This window comes from Dicentrarchus labrax, unplaced genomic scaffold (assembly GCF_905237075.1).
Source record: "Dicentrarchus labrax unplaced genomic scaffold, dlabrax2021, whole genome shotgun sequence".
In the NCBI taxonomy this organism is placed as follows: Eukaryota; Metazoa; Chordata; class Actinopteri; family Moronidae; genus Dicentrarchus; species Dicentrarchus labrax.
Window position 1 is genome coordinate 26,056,133 of NW_026136722.1, and position 25,446 is coordinate 26,081,578.

The 25,446-nt window shown below is 42.5% G+C and overlaps 1 protein-coding gene across 1 annotated transcript in view; it reads left to right on the plus strand.

Moving 5' to 3' along the window:
- The window catches only part of LOC127356969 (protein TANC2-like), a 50,579-nt gene that overhangs the window by 19,301 nt on the left and 5,832 nt on the right, over positions 1–25,446 (plus strand). Inside the window, 24 exon segments of the mRNA XM_051389071.1 lie at positions 5,859–5,998; positions 7,230–7,398; positions 7,475–7,792; positions 10,689–10,814; positions 10,922–11,188; positions 13,975–14,111; positions 14,699–14,930; positions 15,025–15,197; positions 16,563–16,643; positions 16,725–16,925; positions 17,708–17,842; positions 18,040–18,236; positions 18,328–18,436; positions 19,106–19,228; positions 19,305–19,442; positions 19,616–19,714; positions 20,699–20,890; positions 21,062–21,155; positions 23,738–23,871; positions 23,968–24,091; positions 24,273–24,448; positions 24,651–24,783; positions 25,045–25,136; positions 25,262–25,396. Coding sequence (XP_051245031.1) covers positions 5,859–5,998; positions 7,230–7,398; positions 7,475–7,792; positions 10,689–10,814; positions 10,922–11,188; positions 13,975–14,111; positions 14,699–14,930; positions 15,025–15,197; positions 16,563–16,643; positions 16,725–16,925; positions 17,708–17,842; positions 18,040–18,236; positions 18,328–18,436; positions 19,106–19,228; positions 19,305–19,442; positions 19,616–19,714; positions 20,699–20,890; positions 21,062–21,155; positions 23,738–23,871; positions 23,968–24,091; positions 24,273–24,448; positions 24,651–24,783; positions 25,045–25,136; positions 25,262–25,396 — 3,725 coding nt within the window.

Consider the following 25,446-nt stretch of genomic DNA (forward strand, 5'->3'; position numbering starts at 1 on the left):
GCAGCATATCTTTCTTCTTTTTTCTTCTTTTCTTTTAACTTTTTTTAAACATAAGCTACACATCTAATCACTGAACTGATGTTTAATTCAGTCCAACTCTTTATTTTGCGCTGTTCTCTCTACGTTTTTCACATTTTTGGGACTTAAGTGGATTACAGCCTTCCATCTTCACTGTGATTTGTGGTCAGACGCTCTTCTGTCCCTCTTGGAAAGGGAGTTTCACTGGAATTGCAGCATTTCTTTGCTCTGCCGACCTTCATCTGAGTCTTCCCTCAGACTCTCTCTCTCCGGCTGTGTTTTTCCGCTGCAAGAAGAAAGAAAACCAGACTGTCTTTCTAAACTTTCCTCGCGCTCCTTTACATGTAACAGATTACTCGCTCAGTTCAGCTCCTCCTGCAGCCCTTCTCTTTCTCTCCTGTGTGTGTGTGTGTGTGTGTGTGTGTGTGTGTGTGTGTGTGTGTGTGTGTGTGTGTGTGTGTGTGTGTGTGTGTGTGGTGTTTTGGGTTGGAGGAGGGGAGGTTTTGATTTGCGGTGCAGTCAGACGAGGGAGGTCGCCTTTCAGACCAGATATGGAGGCTCCGCTGTTGAAAGAAAAACTCCAAAACTTTACTTGCTGTGCGTCTGACCAAAGAGGATATCATATGTGACGAGATCTGCTCTTTCCACTTCATGCTGCAGTTGCTGTTTTCTCTCTTTGCTTGCTTTTGAGGAGGCTCTACCTGTGAATGAAAAAGGATTGCATTTTTTGGCTAGAAAGGATATTAACCAGTGGATTACACCGTCCAGATCTGCTGTGAGTTGCGGTCAGGTTTGAAAGAGTGTGGACTAAAACTAACAATGTAGTTTTACTGAACATGTGAGGAGTTTGGCTATTACCACAGTATTCACGTCTGTCCTGCTTATCAACTGCAGTCATTCTGCTTCACAAGTTGGAGTACCTCTAGTATTTTTTTTCCTTTCCTGGAGAGCCTCTTCCTCCTCTTATCTCTTCAATCCTACCTCCTTCATATCATCTTTCTCTCCCTCTCTCCTTTGTGTACTCCGGAGGAGGAGGAGCTCAGGACCAAAAAGAAGAGGACTGGATAGTGATGTCATCATGTTCATTTAAACCTTTGAGCGAGAAAGCTTAATGGAGAGGGCAAACAGCACAACAGCGATTCAACAAACCCTGCTAGCTGCTGAGGTGAAGAGCCATTCGTCGTGGTAACTGTTGTTTTCTGGGGCAGTAGCAGCCCTCTCTATGGAACCCCTCTGAACCAATCAGAACCTCACTGCCAGCGAGCTATGGACTGCACGGCGGCTATTTTGAAAGCGTGCGCCCGTTCCAGATCTAAATGGTGTCGGCACGAACGGTCCTCTGTCCGTCGCCCGTGGAGACCGGTGGACGGCTGCGGTTGCGATGGAGGTGTCACAGCGGCGGGGGTCCATGCCTCCTCCCTCCTGCACCGCCTGTTGTTTTACGCCTGCTGTTGTCTGTCCCGTGAGGACAGCTCTGAGCTGTGTCAGGAATGGGTGGATCGCCCCACCGGAGGAAGAGGAAGAAGTGAGGATGAAGGTGAGAGAAGGACTCTCTCTATGTCCCGATGTTCTTGGTTCAGCCGGGTCAAAACTTCCTACACTAGTGTCAATGTCAGAGGCTTTCTTTCATATTCATAAATGGGAGTGAATCTTGTTGGTGTTGTATATATCAGTGAAAGTTGTGAGTATGGACAGAAGGTATTCAGGTGTTTTTCTCACTGAGCACAAACCGCCAGATGAACTTAGTCTGGATAACCCTGATGACATCATCAGAGTTATTTCTTTCAAACTTTGGTAAACTCCCTCTAGAACCAGAGTCCACCTTCAAAGAATATTTAGCCATTACACTCATGAACAAAATATCACCGTTGTTGGATCCGTTTGGATGAATCCAAAATTCATCGAAAATCCAAGATTGTAGTGTTTCCCAGGTAAATTGTTTAGTGGAAGTATAATGGGCACAGACCTACTTAGGTTGGCAGCGGTTTGGCTCCATGATCCGCCGCGGGCGTCTTCAGTGGTGGAGCGTCTTCACAGCGCGTTGCCTGCCATACGTTGTTTACTTGTGTTTTTTGTCTTTTGAAAAAGATTTTGCTTTGCTTTAAATCTCCTCTAACCGGCCTCTGGCTGACTGACGTTTGTCCTGGTGCCACAGTGTTGATAAAGCATGAAATTCGATCCAGAGTCTGCGCATGGTATTTTATGACTGGATTCTGTATGCTGTTTCTGTATGACTTCCTGCCAGTGTGACCTGCTCTGCGATGCTTGGTCGCGGCCTAATTCATCCCAGTTAGCTACTCGCAGGGCTAGTAATTAAACTGCTGTAGCTCGGGAGCTAATAGCTAACACACTAGCTGGTTCTCAGTATGGTAGAACATTTCAGTCAATAAACACTGAAGAGGGACAAATCTCTATGAACTAGTGAGCTCTCTGAATGTTAGCTAGCTAGATAGTTATCTGAGTTCCGGCAGGTGAGGTTAAATAAAAGTGGACGGTTCAACTAGCCTCCTCCATTCCCTTAAAGGTCAGCACTGTCAAGACGCTAATGTCAGTAGCGTGAATTAGCATGTCAAAGTTCACCTAAATTAAAATTGATGTGAAAAATGTGTACACATTTACTTTGGCCCTGCTAACTGACCCTTCCTAGGTCCCGCTCCTTTGTGCTCTGTCAGAACCTGGGTCAACTTCCTCCCCCTGTGCTGGATATGCTACGTGCTAGGCTCATCTATGTTGAAAAGAAAACCAAATATATATTTATATATAGTTAGCAAAACACTAGCTAACTAGCAAGCTAATGAAGTTATCAATGTCGACCAGCTTTTTAGATAGTGAATCCGGTCTTTTCATAGTCTGACAAAGGATAGAAGTATTTTCAGAGCGATGATTGGAAGAATGGCCCGTCTTGCCTCGTTGATGTCGGCGACCTTGACAACAACAATCGTTATTTTTTTCTATATGTATTGATCCCTCAGGTCACTGACATCACAGGTCCCTTGAATGAACACAATGAACTAAAGTTCAACCTGTCAGCCTGTAGAATGTAACAGTTGTTCAGAGAGGAAGTGATGTTGTTTACTGTCCCATCTTCTGTTCCAGGTCATACATCCCCCATAATGCCTTTTAGCATGGAGATAAGATTCTCTCAGTGTCTTGATTGACAGGTCCATCAACAGATCAAAACAATAATCATTCAGAAACGGGGTAATGGTGCACAGTCTTTCCTCAAAGGCATTCTTAGTGTTGCACTCAGTTGTGTACATGGAAAGTGAAGGAAGTAGTTGTGTGTGCCAAACCTGAGTTCCTCATACAGTAGTCTTGTCAATAAGCACACAGACACTCATCTTTTGGGAAGATGGGTATACAAAGACCGAAGCAAGACAGAGAGGTACAGTAAAAGGAAGACAGATGGACAGACAAAGGAAGGAAGGACGGAAGGAAAGAGGGACTGACAGAAGGAATAAGAGGCTGCAGTAGTTAACGAGACAGAAATGGAAAAGTCTGTGCTCGCTGTATCTGATCTTTCCATTTTATTTTTCTTCCTCTAAAAACGACTCACACACCCTGTCATTGACTGACCACACACACATGCACGTGTGTGCATGCATACACACACAGTCTTCCCAATGTGCTTTGTGTTCAGTTGGTTTTATTTTCAGTCTGTGTGCGTGTGTGTGTGCGATGCTTCTCTGGTATTTAGTCCAACAGTCAGCAATTTATAGCAGTAATTATAGACTGTCAGAGAAAGAGACAGAGTATGAGCTTTCATGCTGTGGCTTACAGTCTCGTGTGTGTGTGTGTGTGTGTGTGTGTGTGTGTGTGTGTGTGTGTGTGTGTGTGTGTGTGTGTGTGTGCACATGTGTGTGTGCTCTTGGCATATTTAGGTCATGATAGTGAATATAGTGAATATGTTAATATGGAGATCAATTACTGTTCCACACACTGTCTTCCCATTGGGCTTTGCGTTGGAGAGTTCACACTTTTTTGTGTGTTTTAAGTTCTCTTATGAGTTGTTCTATTTTTATAATCTCTTCTGATTGGACAGATTTTTACCCATTTTTCAACCTGATTGGACAGATCCACACTCATAGTGTGAGGAGGCGGGGCTCTATGGCAGGGTTTGTATGTCACTGAGGATGGAGGGTAGAGCTGCAACGATTAGCTGATTGATCGATTAGTTGTCAACTATGAAATGAATTGCCCACTATTGTGATCATTGATTATTTGTCTTGAGTCATATTTTAAGAATGTCCAGACTCTCTGATTTCAGCTTCTCAAATGTGAATATTTTCTGGTTCCTTTAGTCCTCTATGACAGTAAACTGAATATGTTTGGGTTGTGGACCAAACATCTGAGGATGTCACCTTGGGCTTTGGGAAACAGTGATCAATGGTTTTCACCATTTCACATTTTTTGGACAAAACAAGTCATTTGTTCATCGAGAAAATGGCAGACAGATGAATCCACAATGAAAATAATCATCAGTTGCAGCCCTCATTCCCGAGAGAACAGTGCATTTTGGATGACTTTTTATCTTCTGGGTCGTTCCAGTGGTCAGTCTCTCTCCGTCAGTGTGTTTCCACCACTGACAATTCCATTTATGTAGCTCCATTTGTATTTGGCCATGCTGTTAGTTGACAGCAAGGCTTTCCAGCAAAGCTGAAATTAAAGGAATAGTTTGCCTTATTCGCTTTCTTCCCAAGAGTTAAATGAGAAAGATGGATACCACTTTCTTGTCTGTATAATAAATATTAAGCTGCCTGTTAGCTTAGCTTAGCATAAAGACTGGAAACCTTTGGCTCCGTACAAAAGTAACAAAATCTTCCTACCAGCACCTCACAATTTAACTGTAACTGCACCAAGCTAAGAAATATTACAAAACATAACACAGCTCGGTTTTTGTACTGATTAAACAAAGCAGCTATAACGTGGGAGCTGTAGAGCTGCTGGTTGGTGGATTTTTTAATTTCTTTATTGCATGGTTTAATGTGAAGGTTACATCAGATCTGTGTGGAGTGATCTTTTTTTTTTTTAGATTAGACAAACAGGTGAAACAAGACCAGACGGACCTTACGCATTGTGTAACAGAAAAACTAAAACCAAACACACACACAAAAAACAATGGTTAGGGTAAATGATATGGGCACAGTGCAGCCTATTGTAAAGAAGTCCTCTGTGTGTGTGTGTGTGTGTGTGTGTGTGTGTGTGTGTGTGTGTGTGTGTGTGTGTGTGTGTGTGTGTGTGTGTGTGTGTGTGTGTTGAGGAGCAACAAGGGGGAGTGGTGTATAAGCCAAGGAAAAGAAGAAGAGAGAGAGAAAGAAAGGCAGATTAATTGACAAGGGAGGGAAAAAAAGAAAAACAGAGAGAGAGATAAGTAAATATGGAGGGGGAATAGAAAATTACAGGGAGCTAAAAAAAAAAAAAAAAAAAAGCCCACAAGGAAAAGAAAAGAAAGGAAAAATTGAGGTAGGTGGTTTTCGTTAGCTTTGGATAGAGGCAGGCTAACTGTTTGCAACTACTTCCAGTCTTTGTGCTAAGACTTCATGTGAGAGCTTCACATTGACCGTAGTGACATGAGAGCTGTGTTTGACAGATAAACACAGGTTTCAATCAGAGGCCTGGTCTGGATTTTATAGAAATTCTCTGGATGTATAAAATCTAACTGTCTTAAAAGGTGAGACGTTATTGCACAAAACATGTTTTCATTGCAAAATTCCGATTTTGTACGTGCTCCAATTTAACACTGCTCTCTCAGTTTCCTCTAGCTGTTGTTTTTTTACAGTTCAGTTTGTTCAGACTAATGAAAAACCCCTTCCTCTTTTCTTTACTCTCTCCCTCTCCAGGTGAGAATGAGGAGTTAGGACCCCCGCCCTCAGTAGACGAGGCGGCTGACGCTCTGATGACCAGGCTGGGCTTCCTGCTTGGGGAAAAGGTAGTCGGTGGAGAGCCGGGGGCCCCTTACCACGCCCACGATGATGGACAGGTGATTAACACACACAGAGACACAGATACTTGGACACATATAGGTTGAATGTCCTGTAGTAGTTGGATATAAGTAAAGAGAAAATCCCGAAATCCAAATTCAGCATTTGTAAAAACACAAATAATAATAATAATTGAATGTGTTTTTTTCATTTGTTCTGTATAATTTGCAGTAGTAAGTAAAAATAAAATAGTCTGAGAATCTGAACTCAGAATCATCTTTTGCTTTTAGATTTTTTGCATCCCTCACACGGCCGTAGGTTTCCATTCTTTTCATTATGCTTTAAAGCGTACTCAATTTTCAGAGATTTAATTCTTGCTTGAGCTAAAGTGAATACATCTTGTTTCTTTTTTGCCTCATGGTTGCATGGTCATATACACCGATCAGCCATAACATCATGATCACTGACAGGTGAAGTGAATAACACTGATTATCTGGTTATCATGGCTCCTGTCAGTAGGTGGGATATATTAGGCAGCAAGTGAACATTTTGTCCTCAAAGTTGATGTGTTAGACGCAGGAAAAATGCTCATTGATACACGTGGGGAGAGAAGGCTGGCCCGTGTGGTCTGATCCAACAGACGAGCTACTGTAGCTCAAACTGCTGAAACAGTTAATGCTGGTTCTGATAGAAAGGTGTCAGAACACACAGTGCAGAGCAGTTTGTTGGTATGGGGCTGCAGAACATTGTGACCACCAGGGTGCTCAGGGGGTCATAATGTTCTGGCTGATTGGTGTATTTAATGCAATCATTTGAATACAACCAAAAATTTGAGAGATTACTCAAGAAAATGAAACTATTATGATTAGTATTATTGTTATTATAAGAAATTAGCAATGTACTTCAAATACCAAAAGTAAAATACATGTAGCAACATGTTCTTTAAAGCATCTTTACTTGTATAGGTAGATGTAACAGTTTAAAAACATCAATCTGATGTAGCACTGAGATGTAGAATCTGTAAATATCAATAGGTTTGCTATAGCAGAAACTAAAACTATATTGGATGCACTGTACAGGTACAGTATGTATGCTAGTATTTGAACTGTATAAATATATGTACATTTTGTATCACATAACTTGGATATTAAGTAAACGTTTCTTTCTTCTCATACTTCTGCTCTTTCAAATTAAAATGTAAACATGCTTTATCTTTTTACATGCAATATAAACCAAACACTGATTAATATGATCGGTTATAACAGTAAGAAAATCTTTTCTTTCCCACAGAGGATCTCTCCTTCCTCTAGTCTGGCCAGTAGCAGCACCTCCCCCTGCTCCACACTGCAGCCTCCTGCTGGAGGGGAGGGCAACAACAACAACAAGCACGCCTCCTCCAACAACGCCTCCGTCACCTCCCCAACCTCAACACTGGAGAGCAGAGACAGCGGCATCATAGGTGACTCACTGTAGATACAGCTCCTTCAAGAAGAAACCCTCGCGCTGCCAAATGATTAACCTTTTCTGTCTTTCAGCCACGTTGACCAGCTATTCCGCTGAGTCGGCAGCGGAGCGGGATGGCTGTGCCAAGTACCCCAGTGATAGTTACCATGGCAGCAGCCTGAACCTCTGGCATCAGGTGGGCAGGCCGGTGGTGGCCTCCACCTCCTCTTCCTGCATGGTAGCAGGAAGAGTGAATGACGGCTTCCTGTACAGGGTGGAGGACAACATGGCCGCCTCCACTTACAGCCTCAACAAACTCCACCCAGACCAAGGCCCCGGCTCCGCTCGCTCATCAGGCTCCACCCACTCCATCCCTCTCTACCTCATGCCCCGCCCTAATTCGGTTGCTGGTAAGATGGCAAATGGTTGATGGTGTGTGTGTGTGTGTGTGTGTGTGTGTGTGTGTGTGTGTGTGTGAGTGGGTGAGTAAGTGAATCAAGTGGTTTCCAGTCCCGCAGTGTGCTCCCACACACTCCCACACACTCTTTCCTGTGAGGAAGGAAATACATCACTCTTTTCTCTGTAGTGAGTTCACTAGTTATAGTGAGCGAACAAAGCCTTACTCCCATGATGTGTCCACTCTGGGTTTGAGACAGGGCTCCTATCAAACAGAGGAATATATACAGTTAACCACGCTAACAGCCTCATTTCACCTTCATTACAAACAAGATTCTAAACAATCATTGCCTGTGTTGTTCAGAACAATAAGCACAATAAGCAGTGTTTATCAGAATCTGAATCAGGTTTATTGCCAAGTAGGTTTTCACATACAAGGGATTTTCCTCAGTATATTGGTACATAACAATAAACACAGTAAGAAAATATATATATAAATAAATAAAGATGAAATCAATCAGTAAATTGACAACTGAAAATATTATATGGACAATAAAAAGAGACAATATGTACAATATGCAAGTGGTCACTCATTATGACAAATCCACAGAGAATCATCACCAAACTGTGCAGCTCCACTCAACTACTATTTTAGCATTTAAGCATTTTCATTTAGCTAATTGGTTTGGTGTTACAGCTTTACTGCTGTCTCACAAACAAATATGGCTCCACATCTGCTGGATATGTAAAGAGGCAACTGTTAATGGCAATAACATAGACGTGCTGTGATCACAGCTTGTTTCCGTTGCCCCAGCTGGCCAACAAAAACCCCAATAGTTATGGCCGATTTAAAGACACAGTGAAATAGTAATAGCCCAGAAAGATAGAAAGACGCTTTGGGTTGGAGGCTTGAAGATAGTTGATTGTTGAGTCTCGTTTCCAGAGTCCCAAAGTATTTGACATCCTGGGAATGGGACTCAACATTCAACTATCTTTCTTGGCTCTGATTGGTTGTTTTCATTCAGGCCCAGTGAATTCTTGCAAATACCATTAGGAGTGCTAAAATGAGCCAGAGCAACCTGATCTTGTCACAGATTATCTGTCTCATGGACCACTGTCAGGATATAGTGAAAGTTTCAGCAAATATTATATAAAAAAAGTTGATTTATAAAAATGACCTACTGCAGCTTTAAATAATAGTTCAACATTTTGGAAGTACACCTATATATTTTCTTTCTAAGAGTACGATAGGAAGATTGATATTAATCTTATGTCTGAGTGTTAAGTGCGGAGGCGGAGTCTCCTAGCCTAGCTTAGCATTAAGACTGAAGGGGGGGGGTTTGCCCTGCTCTGCCCAGATTTCAATAAATGCATACTAACACCATAACATGATTATTTAAGTTGTCGTAGACGGTAAACAGAAAGGAGGTGATAATGAGCTCCCTGTCTGTAGGTTGTGAGGTGAAGTTACAAAACAGAAAACGCCCGGCCGACATGTTCACATCTCATCCTCCCTTTCTTCCTCTTCCTCTTTTCCCCTCTCTGTGTCTCATAAAAAACTGAAAGCCTTTGGGAAAGGAAGGAAGTGACATGTATGACGTTTTTCAAAACACACACACATACATGCACTCAGGATACGAGGCGCAGCCAGCGCTGCCATTCTCTGTGGTGGATTGTAACTGGGTTGGTTGGATCAAACATTCGGTAGGTTTCTGTCTGTTTTTGTCGGGAACTAAAAGAATTCAAAGTTTCCAACATTTGTCAGCGCTTAAAATCAGCTTAAGAGCGACTGTAGTGGAAGTGAAGTTCTGCCTGTCCTTCACTTAACGAACAATAGATAAGAAAAGGAAGACAACGTTTGATTTTCTTTCCAAGTTTGACTTTTAATCACAAATCTACATAACCGCTGTAGGTCTTCATACAGTTTTGAAACAAGACTTTCAGTGTTTAAACCCAGGGTTCTGTTTGTGGTTTAGATTCAGTCTTGTTTTATGTGTTCATGCTGTTGCTACAGGTTATGGATCTATTTGTTGTGGTTGAACCCTGGGCACTGTTTTTAAGATCAGCAACAAGACAGCACTGAATAACTGTAAAGTTCTGCACCATTTAGGAAGATTTGTCAACACCGTGATGTTGCTAGGCAACCAGTGGAGAAGTCAGGAAGTCACAGCTCAAGACCAGGAAATATTCATCAGTTTTACATTATGGTTTTTGTACAGATTGAACTAACCAAATGTGAACTTTTAGAAGTGCTTTATTTTTGTTACCCTTGGACAGAACCAGGCTAGCTATCTTTGGCTGCAGCTTCATGTTTAAGATACAGATATGAGAGTTTTATTGATCTTCCTGTCGAACTCTTTGCAAAAGAGCTAATAATTCAAAATTGATGAATTTTACTTCCAGTACAGAGCTGGAATCAGAACATGTTTAGTCTATGGTAGCATAAAGACTGAAAGCAGGGAGGAACAGCTACTCTGGTTCTCTAAAAGCTTACTTGTCAATATGCAGTATATTGTTTTTAAACTGCACACAAAAAGTACTTATCAAAAATGTAAAGGACCAGTGTGTTTAGATCAGATGGTTTAGTGGCATCAAGTGGTGCATAGGTGAAACCACAAAACTTGCCAAAAACTTGCGGCCCTATGTAGACTTAGTGTTTGATTTCCAAGTGATCAATGAAAACATATCTATGAATGTTATATTCCATTTCTGCAAAAAGAGCCTCCTAAATGTTACACACTGGACCTTGAACCTTTACACTGTCATGTCCATTTGAAATTTTATCAAAGAACGAGATATTGTTCATCTTTTGTGCTGATGATTCAACCAGAAGAGTTTCATGCCCATCCAAAACTGAAGTGCTACTGTCTATGCATAAAATCCACTTTCTTCATCATTCTCTCCCTCTAGCCACTAGTTCTGCCCACCTTGAAGATCTAGCCTATCTGGATGAGCAGCAGAGACACATCCCTTCAAGGACATCCCTCAGAATGCCCAGACAGAATTCTGGGAGTCGGAGTCAACAGGACCACAGAGGTAAACGCATTAAAACACACACACATACAAACACACTTACAGACAACCATTTAAAAGCAGTAATATAATACTTATTACATTACTATTCTTCCCGTCCTCTCCAGCAGTTCGTTTCACTCCCTCTCTCAACCTAAAGCCGCTCCACTTTGAGGTTCCCAGTCTCTCGTCTGATTGGCTGTTCACCGGCAGGGAGTGGCTCTTCCAGGAAGTGGATGCTTGTCTTCGCAGTAGCGACCCATCGATCAGTCGGGGCGTGGTGATCGTCGGAAACATGGGCTTTGGAAAAACAGCCATCATCGCCCGCCTGGTGGCGCTCAGTTGTCATGGAAACCGGATGTGGCCAACCGCTGCCGGCAACCAGACCATGCCTAAACGTAAGCACAGAGAGATTGTTGGATCTTTTACACACTGGGCTTTATTGACCAAATGACTATCTTGTTTTCATTTCATTCATTGTTTTCCCTCATACAGTCATGGAGAGCTGCAATGATTAGTCCTCTAATCAATTAGTTGTCAACTATTGAATGAACCACCAACTACGTTTTATTATTGATTAATCATTTTGAGTAATTCTTTAAGAAAATTTGAATGTGAATATTTTTTGCTTTTGTTTGTCCTCTGTGACACCAACCTGAATATCTTTTGACAAAACGAGACATTTAAGAACTTCCCCTTGGACGATTTGAAACGGCGAACATTTGTCATCCTATTCGACCTTTTATGGACCAAACAACTAATTGCTTAATCAATAATGAAGATAATCATTAGTTGCAGTCCTACAGTCACTACAGTTACAGATCACCTGTATACAAGGTTTACTCTGTAAGATTACATCATCTTTCTATAATATTTGGTTGATACAGAAATTTACAAGAGAGATAAATGACCATAAATATAAAACATACAACATTCCAATATTAATCTACTTACAAAATACAATTGTTCATCTCAACCAGTCCATGGGTAAACCTTAAGTTTTCAACACAAAGCTTTCATTACTTAACTAATTTCAAAGTTAATATGCCGTTAAACCTTCACAAATCACATCCACATCACTACATTTTGTATTGTTTAATAATAAAAATAAAAATAAAAATGTATTAATGAGGAAGAGGAAGAACAGTCTCACAGCCTGACGGAGTGGATCCTGCAAGTACAAGCTTCAGACACTTCCGTGATGAGAAGCTGAAACATTGTTTTGAAGCTCCCACTGGTCTGCACCTCACCAGTCTGAATCCAGTCCTCATGAATCATAACCATGCGTGCTCATGCAAATGATGTGTGGATTCCCAGTAAGGTGAGAGTCATAGTAAATGAACGGGAGTTCATTATTCAGCTAGCAACAGATAATGAACAGATACAAACAGCATTCCAATCTTTACCACTTCTTCCTACTGACCTGCAACCACTTCTTCTCAGAGTCATTATACAGGCTTTGCAACAGTCTGTGGCACCTACACGTTACAGAGATGTCCATTGAGGATAAATGTCTACAAATCCTGGTAGAAATAATAAAAATAACATCAGATCTTGTCAAATATCCATCACATTCAGACCTTTTCTGAGCTGCTAGTGGCCAAAACAGCGTGACTTTCCATGATATAGATTTGCCACATGATGTAGATACAGAGATATAGCGAGGTTCATCCCTTCACTGTGCAGAATAAAGCTTGACTGATGTTGTGCAGATGTTATTTTTACATCCTCATCTGATAATGAAACCTGGCACCTTGTATGACATGACAGCGGGTGGAAAATGATGAGCTGGAGTTGGGGACTGTCTCTAGTGAGTGCATGCAAAATGGCCAAGAGATTTTCAGATATTTGTGAAAGCTTTCTCCCTTTTTTTTCACACACTTCAACTTTGGAATTACTTACTTGGTTACAGTATGGCCCGTTTTTGTCTGGACTTCCTCCTATTTTATTTGAAGAAAATGCAATATAAAATATGGCCCAATGCAATTCTGATTCTATTATTCATACTGTAAAATCAGTTAATTTAACTCAAGAAATTGTTAAAACTGATTACATCGAATGTTTTAAATAAAACTAACTAAATTTTGTAAGTTGAAACACATTGTTGATTAAGTAGTTTTAGTCATTTTAAGTGACATTGACAGTTTTGTAATTTTTGTTTGTAGCGTGAAAACAAAATCAGGAATGTTTCTGTAACTTACAAAACTATGTTGGTGTCACTTAAAATTAGTAGTAAAAGCTGCTTAATCAAGGATCTTTTTAAATTAAAAAACTGACTTTGTGTTACTTAAAATATTTGTTTTTTAAGCGATTTTCTATGTAATCCATTTCAACATTTTTTTCTTATTTTCTTATCGCTTTACAGTGATTAACAGTTATACAGCTTACAAGCCATGCTTCTTTATTTGTTTGATTTAGGTACATGGTATAAACATTTGTACGTAATTTTCTATATTTTGTTGGCAGCTTACCTTATGCATATATGTATGTGGGAAATAAATGGCAGTAGAAAACAATTTCACACAGAAAATGATGCAGAATTTTCAACCATTATCAATCCAGATACAGGTGTTTTTGTGGCAAACAAATATAGATACAGATGGTAGCTTTGAATTACACCCCTAATTCATGGTTACTGGACCTGTCCTTTCTCATGGGTTTGGACAGTTAATGCAAAAAAAATTGCAAATCTGCAAGAATATGTAAATGTAGAGGATGTAAAATTATGTCCAGAAACAAAAAGTAGTCATAGTTACAGAAAGATTAAAAAAAGCCTGTCGTTTTAGCAATGTTTTATTGTTTGCTTAATTTTATACAGCATACTCTGTACTTGGAAGGCGCTTGAAGGGGACATAGTAAATTGTTGGCAGGAGTCAGTATCACATGCTTGCCAAAAGGACCCCCAGTGAGTTATTCCAGCCACGGGTTGAGGTTATTATTCATTCTGTAAGAGACAGCTGAGTCATCATGCAGAACCCAATAAAATCAGCCAGGCTCCCAACCAGCAACCAGACTCACAGCCAAGCCAACCACCAGAGAAACCCATTAAATCACGCAGTGGAAAAAATACACAAAAGCAGTAGAAATGTACAGAAGTTAAGAGTAAAGAAGGCAGCGTCCACAGAGAAAGAGAGAGACTGTTTATAGAAAAACTCTAATATTCTTCCCCTGACCCTCATTCCAGGTGTAGAGGCTGTTTCTTTCTCCCAAGATTCCTTGGGAAGAGGGGGAGGAGGAGAGGAAGGAGGAGAAGGAAGCTGTCCAGGGACTCCGGAGATGAGGAGGAGACAGGAGGAGGCGCTGAGGAGGCTTGCAGGACAGGTAGGATCCCCCCTTTACTTAATGAAGATCTAGTGTGTCACACAATAGATTACTAGAAGGCAGTTCCTGATAGTAACAAAGTACATTAACATAAAAAAGAAACAAAAAATATAATTAGAATATAAAATTGTATTAAACTGCCCAACAGTATAAAGTTGTTAAGATTTTACTTCGCACAGCCACAACATAAAAATGCTTCTTACATGTTTATGCATCTGTAATGATACAACTGAGAAGGCTGGTACTTTTACTTTTCATACTTTTTGTTTAACTCTGTACTTTCACTCATGTAAAACTATTCACTCTAGTTTGATCAGCAGTCTGTACTGTAAATGTGTACTGGAGGCAGTAGATGTAAGCTTAGCTTAGCATGAGGAATGGAGACAGAAGCGGACTTTTTTGGGGTGGCACACATGGGGCACTGACTTATGCAGGGGTGGGATAAAGTATGTGTCTCAGCTTTCCAGTCATTCATAATTTTGCGCTTCCAAGACACTAGGCAAAAATAACACATTGCATCTGAAATGAAAACAGCTTGTAGAGAACTCCACAATCATGCAAATATGTCTTCCTGTCCATCTCTGCAGGTAGTCTCATATCATTTCTGTCAAGCTGATAACTGTCACACCTGTCTGGTTCCGGAGTTCGTCCACAACATGGCGGCGATGCTAAGTGACGCCCCTCAGTTGTCGGCCTATCGGGAGCTGCTGCACCGCTCACCACAGCTACAGAGCACGCTTAGTCTGCGCTCCTGCATCCAGGATCCGAGCTCTGCCCTCCAGAGAGGAATACTGGAGCCGCTGGACGCTCTCTACAGGGGTACATAGGGATTCTACTGCGTTCTGCTAGCTTCTGTTCTGTAAAGCCAGGGTCAGGACTTAACCTGTTCTTTCTGTATTGTTTTTGTTGCCAGAGAGGAAGTTGCACGTGGATGGGGCGGGGCTTATTATACTAATTGATGGGCTGGACGAAGCAGAGTTCCACCGGCCGGACTACGGTGACACACTGACTTCCTTCCTGTCCCAAAACGTCCAGAAATTTCCTTCCTGGTTGAAGGTCATTACCACTGTCAAGACCAGTCAGCAGGTACACACACACACACACACACACACACACACACACACACACACACACACAATCACAAACAGCCGGAGTTTGGCATTTTTAACCAAATGTAAGCTTTTGTGTTCAACCCAGCAGTATTCATGATTGCTAATTTCCCTTCAAAAATCAAAGATTTATGACTCCTTTTTCTTAGAAGCAAAAAGACACTTTACACAATAAAACCTTAGGCTTTGGTATGAGACGGTTGTGTTTTTAATCAGTCAAACATTGTCTTTCCAAAACTAAAACACAACACAAAGAGACAAAAACTACTCACAGAGCAATATTTGATGATGTTTGAACTCAAAAACATGATGTTGTTGGGACACATTAGTAATGCATTGAAGTAGGTTTTATGTTTTCCAGCTTCACTCCCTCATGGTGAATATCATGTGTTGTGCTGTCTGTGCCATCTGTGCACATAAGATAACAAATGACGCTGTGACGCATTATCAGTGAGATGAAAAATGAATCGTGGTATGAAGGCACAAAGACTTCTGTTTCACTGTTGCAAAGAAAAGGGAATACCCTACCTAGTTTTCAATAATTTGATAAGAAAATATATTTTGGTGATTTTTGTCTGAGACATAAAGGAATCGTTTTCAGTCATAATTCGTCTTCAATCTTATTTTGTTAAAAAAAATCATGAGAAAATTGTCACATTGTAAACCCAGAACCCAGAACCCAGGGGACCCAGTGGGGCAAGGACCATATCCTGCTTCACCCTTAACCCGCTGGTGATGATCTTTATGAAATAGAACATTAGTTACGTACCATAACTCCAGGTTCTCTGAGTGTAGGCGCAGCCCGCTAAGCTGTGGGTCCAACTGGTTCATTTAACTAACTGAAGAAAAAGTTCTTTGTGGGAGCCTATTGTCCAGTCTCAGCTCAACTGATGCACAAGGCGACACCAAGGTGGGGCCCACGTAGTAAGTGGGCGCAGACTAAAAATCTTCAGTGCTGTGTGAGCGAGGGATGAGCCCACTAGCGACAGCCATAGAGTGCTGCGCCTGTACTCACACAATCTGGACTGAACGTTTGTGCCTGCTTAAAAGAGCAACGGGCCAAAGGGTAAAGTCCACCACTCGACGGACCAATGGTGTAACTTTATCACTCACTCACTCAGTAAGTCAGGGAAAGACTTAAGTGTTTATACTGCAATCCAGCCAAAAACGACACCATTTTAAGTGTAAATCCTCCCTTGTTATCTTTGTAAACTGTATATGAGTATGCAAAGCTTGGCGTAGCAACAGTAACTAAGGAGGGGCTGGGCTTAGCAAACAGTCAATTAGAGCACAACAAAGCTTGAACTTACAAAATCTCTTTCCTTTTCTTTTCCTCAATCAGGACATCACAGCTTCTCTGCCTTTTCACCACATCTCTCTAGACAGGATGGAAGAGAACAGCGCCATAGACCAGGACCTGCAGGTAACGTGAACACAGTCTGTCTGTCTGTCTGTCTCTCAATATATCTGTCTGTCTGTACATCGACATGTCTGTTGTTTTCAGGTTTACCTGATGCAGCGCATACACAGCAGCACTGAGATCCAGAGCAACGTGTCTCTGAGCAATGGCCGCCTTGACAACGCAGCACTGGCCAAGCTGATCAGCCACCTGAAGAGCCTGAGCAAGGGCTCTTACCTCTACCTGAAACTGACCCTGGATCTCATAGAGGGAGGATACCTGGTCCTCAAGAGCTCCAGCTTCAAGGTGAGGAAGGGGTGGGGGAAGGAAGGGAGAAAGAACGGTGTGTGGAGGTAAAGTGAACGATCGTAGGAAAGGAAATGGAGGACAGTTTGATGGCTGAGTCAGCTAATGTCAGCTAGTCTCGGATGCCGGGAGGCCGTGTAACGGAACCGGGCTGCTGTAGCTGCCGTTAGCTGAGTTGAGGCAGGGTAGACATCAGAGGGGAAAGTTAGTCACTGTCACAGTCAAAGTCACTGATTAAGTTATGTTTTTCTTCACTTTGTATCTCTAAGAGTTAATGATTGATTAACAGGTGAATGTCATGATATTATTGGTTGGAATCAGTGAGTTCATGCTTACATGAGCATGTGCCACATTTAGTTTTACAGGAAAAATGATTGAATTTCAATATACAAACCCAGAGACATGTTTAGTTTTTCTGGCATACAGTGTTAAATAGGGGGACAATATGACTGGGGATGTGATCTTGAAGGGTTACAGGGTTATCGGGAATTTCAGTTAAAGTTTAAGGCTGAACGTGATTGAAGTGTCAGCTGACGATTAGGTCCTGAAAGCATTAAACTGTCGGTTGAGTTATGTCACTTAATTAGTTCATTCATTTCATCACAATTGAATAAATTACTGACTCATTTAGATGTGTAGTCATTTAGATACCAGAATTGTTTGTTTCAGTAGACATGTTCAGTTTGATAGATGGTAAACAGGAAGACTTTAAAGGTGTGTGTGTGTGTGTGTGTGTGTGTGTGTGTGTGTGTGTGTGTGTGTGTGTGTGTGTGTGTGTGTAGGTGGTTCCTGTGAGTCTGGCAGAGGTCTACCTGCTGCAGCTCAACATGCGCTTTCCGACCCAGTCATCTTTTCAGAGAGTTCTTCCACTGCTCAACGTTACTGTGGCGTCACTGCACCCACTGACCGACCAGCAGGTACCATCGGCCTCGGCTGTGCTTAATGTATAGCGCTAAGTTGGTGAACACATAGTAAACATTACACCTACAGATATAAGCATGTCAGCAGTATTTAAGCATTTACCAAGCTGACATTAGCATTTAGCTTAGCCTCACAGAGTGGGTAGCATGGCTTGCACTTGTAATGTGACTGCTCCTGTCCTCTCCCCCTCCAGCTGTTTGAGGTGGTGAACGCGGGCGCTCTGAACGGAGGAACGCTGCACTGGGGCGAGTTTGCGCACCGCCTGGAGCAGCTCTCTTCTTTCCTGCTGCGGCGGAACGACGGCAGCAGGATGCTAAACCACGCCTCCTTCAGGGAGTGGCTGATGTGGAGAGAGGAGGGTCAGGACGACAGGTTTCTCTGCGACCCCAGGTACACCGACAGGCAGCGAGAGAGAGGGTGGAAAAGATGGAGGAAGAAAGAGAAGAGGTTTTCACTGAGATGTGTCTCTGTTTGTCTCCAGGAGCGGTCACACTCTCCTGGCCTTCTGGCTCTGCAGACAGGAAGGAAAGTTGAACCGACAGCAGACACTGGAGCTGGGACATCACATCCTGAAGGCTCACATCTACAAGGTTAGCTCACACACACCCACACAAAGTCTTCAAGTGAGTCAGTATAGGCAGACGGTCGACATGAGGACTTGTTTTGCCGCTTTCAACTGAATGAATCACACACGTAATGGGTGGAAAATCTTCAGTATCTAATTCGGAGCGCAGTATTAGCTATTAGCGTCTTGCCCTGGATTTATTAAGGTGGTGGGTAGTTTTGCACACAAACTGGTGTGGAACAAACACCTGTGTCTAATGAGTGGTGCAAGCATTTGGCAGGTTCTATGATCAGTGCATTGGTGATCAGTTTGAGCTGATGCTTTGGATGGAAAATGCATCACGTAGTTACGCTTATAACTTTTCACAGAAGAATTTTTTTGAACCCTGTGTGGCAGATAATACTTAACCTAACTTGTGTAGCAGGCGAACAGCAGGAATTTCTTTTGTGCTAATGTTAGTTATTTTTATGCTAACAATACTTATTTTTTTCTCTAATGTAACTTGTGTGAGGGCGAGTTTCTGTGCTCATGTTTGAGCTTGAACTGACAGGTCGGTGTAAACAGCAATTTTTCTTTTTTTCCAGCAAGTAGCTGGATTTATTGAAACAGAAATTGTTTGTCCATATATATAGATATATATATATATATCTATATATATCTACCTGTCTAACTGTCCATCCATTCTCATCTCAAGGGTCTGAGTAAGAAGCTTGGGGTTTCCTCCTCAGTTCTGCAGGGGCTGTGGCTGTCATACAGCACAGAGAGCCTGAGCCCTGCTGTCTCATCGCTGCGCAACCTCTACACCCCCAACATTAAGGTAACACAGGTCTGACACACATCCACACACACTGGCAGACACAGTTGGACTGTAACCTGGCCCCCTACCTGTCCAGGTGAGCAGGTTGCTGATTATGGGCGGGGCTGATGTGGATTACCGCAGTGATGTCCTCAACAACGCCCCACTGCTGTGTGTCCACGCTCACCTGGGCCACAGTGACGCTGTGGCACTGCTGCTCGACCACGGAGCTCAGGTAAAAAGTACTTTCTGTTTTTATAGTTCTTCTGGATTTTCAAGGTTTGTGTTATCACTGACGTTGCAATATCTTCAATACCCGACTTTATGGAAACATTCTGTTAGGTTCTAACTGGAGATTGTGCCAATTTAGTACAACCACGCTTGATTCTTCTTGTGTTGTATCTCTAGGTGGGTGCACAGTCACAGGATGGTTTGACCGCCTTGGGATTCGCTGCTGCGGCTGGACATCTGGACATTGTCACCATGCTGAGTCAGCACAAGGCTAAGGTAGCTGCCTCCTCATAGATTTTCTAGCTTTGAGGATTTAAAGCCATTATGTGCAGGATTTGAAGAATGTTTCCTCTGGTGCCATCCTGTGGTCGTAACAAGAATGACACCATGGTAGACAGCAGCCCGACGCCACTACCCCCTCATGTCCACTGATCATTTGTAGGGTTTTGTGGGATTTCACATTACATGTTTCTACAAACAAAGACGTGTGCCATCAGAATCATTTGAGAGATGCTACAGTTACATAAGAAGATCTACAAATCTGTGCTTCAACTGGGTTCTTAAGGCGTCATTGTGCTTCAAATAAAGTGCTTGTTGGAGCATCAAGCAGCGTGTGAAACCCACTCCTCCAGCAGCAGAATCTGTCAGTCTCCAACTGTTTTTTTTATTTATTTTTTTTCAATATGTATATGAAGAGTTCCATTACAGCTGAGTTATCAACATTTAAAAAGTTTTAACACACATTACCCCCTACTGGCCCCACAAACCCTTTATGTCCATACATAAATAATACAATACATAAAACAGGAATAATACATTGTGTGGAAGTACAGTTAAACAGGTATACCATGTATCAAAAGTAAATACATAAAAAAGTATGAATAGCTATAGTAGACTTTACCATCATAATGAATAATAGGTCAAAGAAAAGTGATGCGGCACCTTTTTTTTTAAAGCAGATTTGTTGAAGATTGGTTTCAGTGATTGGTTTAGAGAAACATTGAGCTGGAGCTCAAGCATTGTGTGTGTGTGTGTGTGTGTGTGTGTGTGTGTGTGTGTGTGTGTGTGTGTGTGTGTGTGTGTGTGTGTGTGTGTGTGTGTGTGTGTGTGTGTATGTGTGTTCCTTTACTGTATGTGTGTGTTGAGATGAGGCTGTGGTGTCACTGCTGTGAAGCAATGTTCATACTGTTTTCTATTTGCACAGTGATCCCTGTGCACAGGACACTGCATCTAAGTCTCTGTCTCCCCCTGTGTACTCAGGCGGGTCATGTGGACAGCTCCGGTCGGTGTGTGTTGGTGCATGCGGCTCAGCGTGGCCACCTCGAGGTCCTGCGCTTCCTGCTGAAGCATGCAGACTGGAGCTGCACCTCCTGCTGTGGCCAGAGGGGGGCGAGCAGGTGCCAGGCGGTGCAGCAGGCTCTGATTGCAGCAGCCAGCATGGGCCACACAGAGGTCAGCTACACACACACACACACACACACCTTTATAATATTGTGTGATACTGAATCATGAAATTCTGTTATTGCTGATATGTTTGTAACAATTGTTATTGTGTGTGTTTGTGTGTTTGTGTGTGTGTGTGTGTGTGTGTGTGTGTGTGTGTGTGTGTGTGTGTGTGTGTAGATGGTGTCATACCTGCTGGATCTTCCAGAGGAAGATGAGGAAGATGAGGAGAGACCTGAGATCAACACACCTGACAGTCTGTGGGGAGAGACAGGTACTACAGAAACTGTCCACAACAACTACACAAAATAAACAGAATACCAAACATCAGCAGAGATAGTTTATAAGATATAGAAAGTACTTCAAACACTGCATTTCAACAGTTTGTTTATTACTTAAGGGCATTGTGGACGGAGGTGTTCACTGTGCCACTCCTTGTGGGGCTCCCACCATCTTAGGAAAAAAAGAACTGAGTAATTCAAAATCAGGTTTATTGATGTAGGTTCAAAGAATTTGTTGGTATTTTGATGCATAACGATTAACAGAGAGACAATAAAGAAGGTAAAAAGCGAGTACCTGAATATGAATAGGAAGTAGTACAGGAATTAGGAAAAAATATAGTATTATAATAAAAGAAAATATGTGCAATATATCTGTTTTTAAGGCTGGAGAGTTGTGCAGAAGTTCACAGTTGAACCTGTAATGTGCAAAGGGATAATCCTGAAGATGTTTGTAAGTGTAATGCATTGAATCAGATGTGTGGACTTGACGCTTTACATGTGACATGGAGTGTCTATCGGGGGGTGGGGGTGGATAAGAGTCAGTGGGGGTCCTGGGTGTTACAGCACATGCAGCATATTGTGTGCAGGGAGTACGGTGCTAAATATACACAGACAACGGATGCATAAACACACGTACAGCTACAGCCTGTAAACACATCAGTGGGCTCAGGCCCAAGATACACACTACAAATCCTGTCAGAATAATAGTGGGACTGCCCATCAGCATGAGGAAATGTTTGTGACACTGTTTGTCATAATGTCCTAAAAGATTCAACTTGTGTCACAACATAGAAGGATTTGACATTAGTGAACTTGATGATACTGCAGGACTTACATATACTACACAATGCCGATGACTAAAGTCCTCCCTCCAGTTAAAATGATATATATAGGTAAAAAGCACCAAGATCTAAACAGTGGATGGTAAAAATGTGGCTTTAGACTGGATAAACAGTCAATGTATGACAGCTTCTGGCAGACAACCACAACGCTGACGCAGGCACAAAGGGGATATGACGCCATCGACAGGCGACCGGTGAAACGCAGCGTTACCTGAATAAAATGACAGATTTCTCTTTGAACTTTGTTGGAAACATTTGGAATAATGGAGGTACACAGCTCAACCACATATAGAACGTAGCTCTAGAGTTTATAGGCATTTTAATGCAGAAAGGTTACAGATTGTAGCTTTAAAAGGTGACTAATGGTGCTATCCATTTGTCTCGTGAACTCGGAGCCCGAGTTGTTCTGCCGCGAGAACATGACGTCATTGCCTGGCTTGTACCACTTACAGCGTTCCAGTTTGTCTTTGGGCATTACAAGTCGGAAAGAAGTGCAGCAGCTTTCTTGTTATTGCTTGTGGCTCTTCTAAACAAGCTCAATGTGAAATTATAATGTTTTTCTACAGACACACTAACATTTCAAGTAATTCCGTTATTGCAAGTCTTACATTTCAATAATATTTTGCCATTTTCGCCTATTTCAATTTCAACAAGTGCTGTGGCGTTTGTCTCGAGCCACCAGGGGCCACCAGGGGCCACCAGGGGCCACCAGGGGCCACCAGGGGCAGTGGCAGGCTAGTGTTATTGTTAGCTACATTAGCCTATTTAGCAAACCAGCTCAAAAACAAAACTTTACATTGTATTGCACGCACAGCAACACCGTGCAATGCATAAATTGGTGACCGGACTAAAGCAGCAATGTAAACAAGTGTGTAAGAGCATTTAAAATCGACATTAAAACAACCAACGTAGTACAAATACAAAGAAAATACATCTCAATATGGGCGCTGCCATCTTTGTTTTGCGGGTCGTACGTGCCCCCCCCCCCGTTGAGCTCGGTGTACTGTGAGGTACCCCGAGCTGGACAGCTGAAATTCCGACCAAAAAGGGGGTGTGTCTTGGTGAAATGTCGCGAGATAGCTGCGAGATTTACACTTTCCAAAACGGGTTCCGAGTTCACGAGACAAATGGATCGCACCTTTACACCATCCATGTTCACTGGCTGACTTTTGTCATCTAGGCTGCATTTAAAGTTAAACAGTGACTGATCCAAATCTAGCAGCATACTTATGAAAGTATGACATTTTGTGGTCTTCACAGCCCCTTATTATTCTATATTCTATCCTTGCTTCTCATACTGCATCATATTAAGGAGGAGTACATCTTCCACAACTCTTCATGACATTTTTCTTCTCAAAAAACAGTTGCTACCCACTCAAATGAATTTATTTCTTTATTTCTGGAAACTCAACTTTCAACTTACAAAATATGATAATAATGTTTTCCAAATATGTACATTTGTGTACATGATTCAGTTCAAATCTTGCAGATCATTCACAGATTAACTGCTCATTTCATCTTCATTTAACTAACTTATGGAACTCTTCTCTTTTGGTTAAAATCATATCTTAAATTCCTACAGAATAAGACCCGTTTGGAATCTCGTCATTTTTTTTCATGCCATATACTTAATGTATATGTTGACATTTAGAAAACCTGTTTCCAACCGCCTCCCTCTGTCTGTCTGTCTGTCTGTCTGTCTGTCTGTCTGTCTGTCTGTCTGTCTGCGTCAGCTCTGACAGCAGCAGCGGGAAGTGGCCGGCTGGCTGTCTGCAGGCTGTTGTTGGATCAGGGGGCTGCTATTGAGCAAGGCAACAGGCGGGGTGCGGCTCCGCTCTTCAGTGCCGTGAGACGTGACCACTGGCAGGTACAATAGAAAGCACAGAACACACACACACACACACTGAGTAAACACAGTCTGATTCTGCTCCAGAGATGTTGAGCATCTGTCTGTCTCGGTCAGGTGGTGGAGTTGTTATTGAATCACGGGGTGGAGGTGAACATGGTGGACCAGCAGGGTCGTACAGCTCTGATGACAGCAGCCTCAGAGGGACATATGACCACCGCCCAGCTGCTCCTGGATCATGGTAACCACTTACATTATGCTGAGTTAACCAATTTAAACATTGTAATATAGGTAATTCCACCCTCTCTTTATTAGTGGCTGGCATTAATTGTTTAAAATACCCTAGTCTAATCCTAATGCTGACCTCTGACCCCGATGTTATTGTTGACCCTAAGCTGAGATGAATCTCTCTGTGGTTCCAGGAGCCTCTCTCGACCAGACCGACAGGGAGGGCTTGACGGCGCTGAGCTGGGCGTGTCTGAAAGGCAAACTCCAGTTGGTCGGAGAGCTGGTGGACAGAGGTGCAGCCACTACTCATGCGGACCGCAGTGGACGGACACCTCTGGACCTGGCTGCCTTCTGTGGTGACCCAGAAGTGGTGCGTGAAACAGGCAGTTGTATTTACCATGTTTTAGCAATAGCATGTCTGTCCCTGCCGTACCCGTCTGCAGAGGACCACATGGTGGTAGTATTTATTGACTGCAATAGTGAAGAAAGCAGGTGACAGGACTAGGTCCCTTGTTGAATTTCAGTAAATCATGCTAAATGTTGCCCTTGCTTGTGTCCTTTTCCTGTGTTAGGTGCAGTACTTGGTGGATCATGGTGCATCTGTGGAGCATGTGGATTGCAGCGGGATGCGTCCTCTGGACCGAGCGGTGGGCTGCAGGAACACTTCAGCAGTCATTGCTCTGCTCAAAAAGGGAGCCAAAATAGGTAGAGACATAACTCAGTAGCGCTGTTCCTATCATACGTGTTGTTGATTGGTGTAGAAGCAAGGAATCCAGTCTAACCTTTGTGGTACAGTTGTTAGGACCAAGTGTTTTATAAATGGCCAGATGGTGGTACTACAATCACCTAAACCAATCTTGAAATTTTCCACTGAATGTCATTCAAATGTGTTTTCAATGAAAGGGTTTGAAACTGCTATAAAAAATGTGTGTGTGTGTGTGTGTGTGTGTGTGTGTGTGTGTGTAGGACCAGCGACCTGGGCCATGGCGACCTCTAAACCAGATATCTTAATGGTTCTCCTGAGTAAACTGATGCAAGAGGGAGACAGACTGTACAAGGTAACACACGCAAGCACAGGCAAACTCAATCACACACACAAATAAACATTTTAACCAGACCCACGCACATTTATTTAATATTCTAATTATTGTGCGTGTGTGTGTGTGTGTGTTTGATTTTGTAGCAAGGTAAAGTGAGGGAAGCTGCTCATTCCTATCAGTCAGCTCTCCAGAAGTTTCCAGGGGATGAGCTGAAGACGTTCAGACAGCTGAGAGTATGTGTGCTGCTCAACCTGTCACGCTGCCACCGCAAGATGAATGTGAGTCTCTCTCTCTATCCAACACACACACACACACACACACACACACA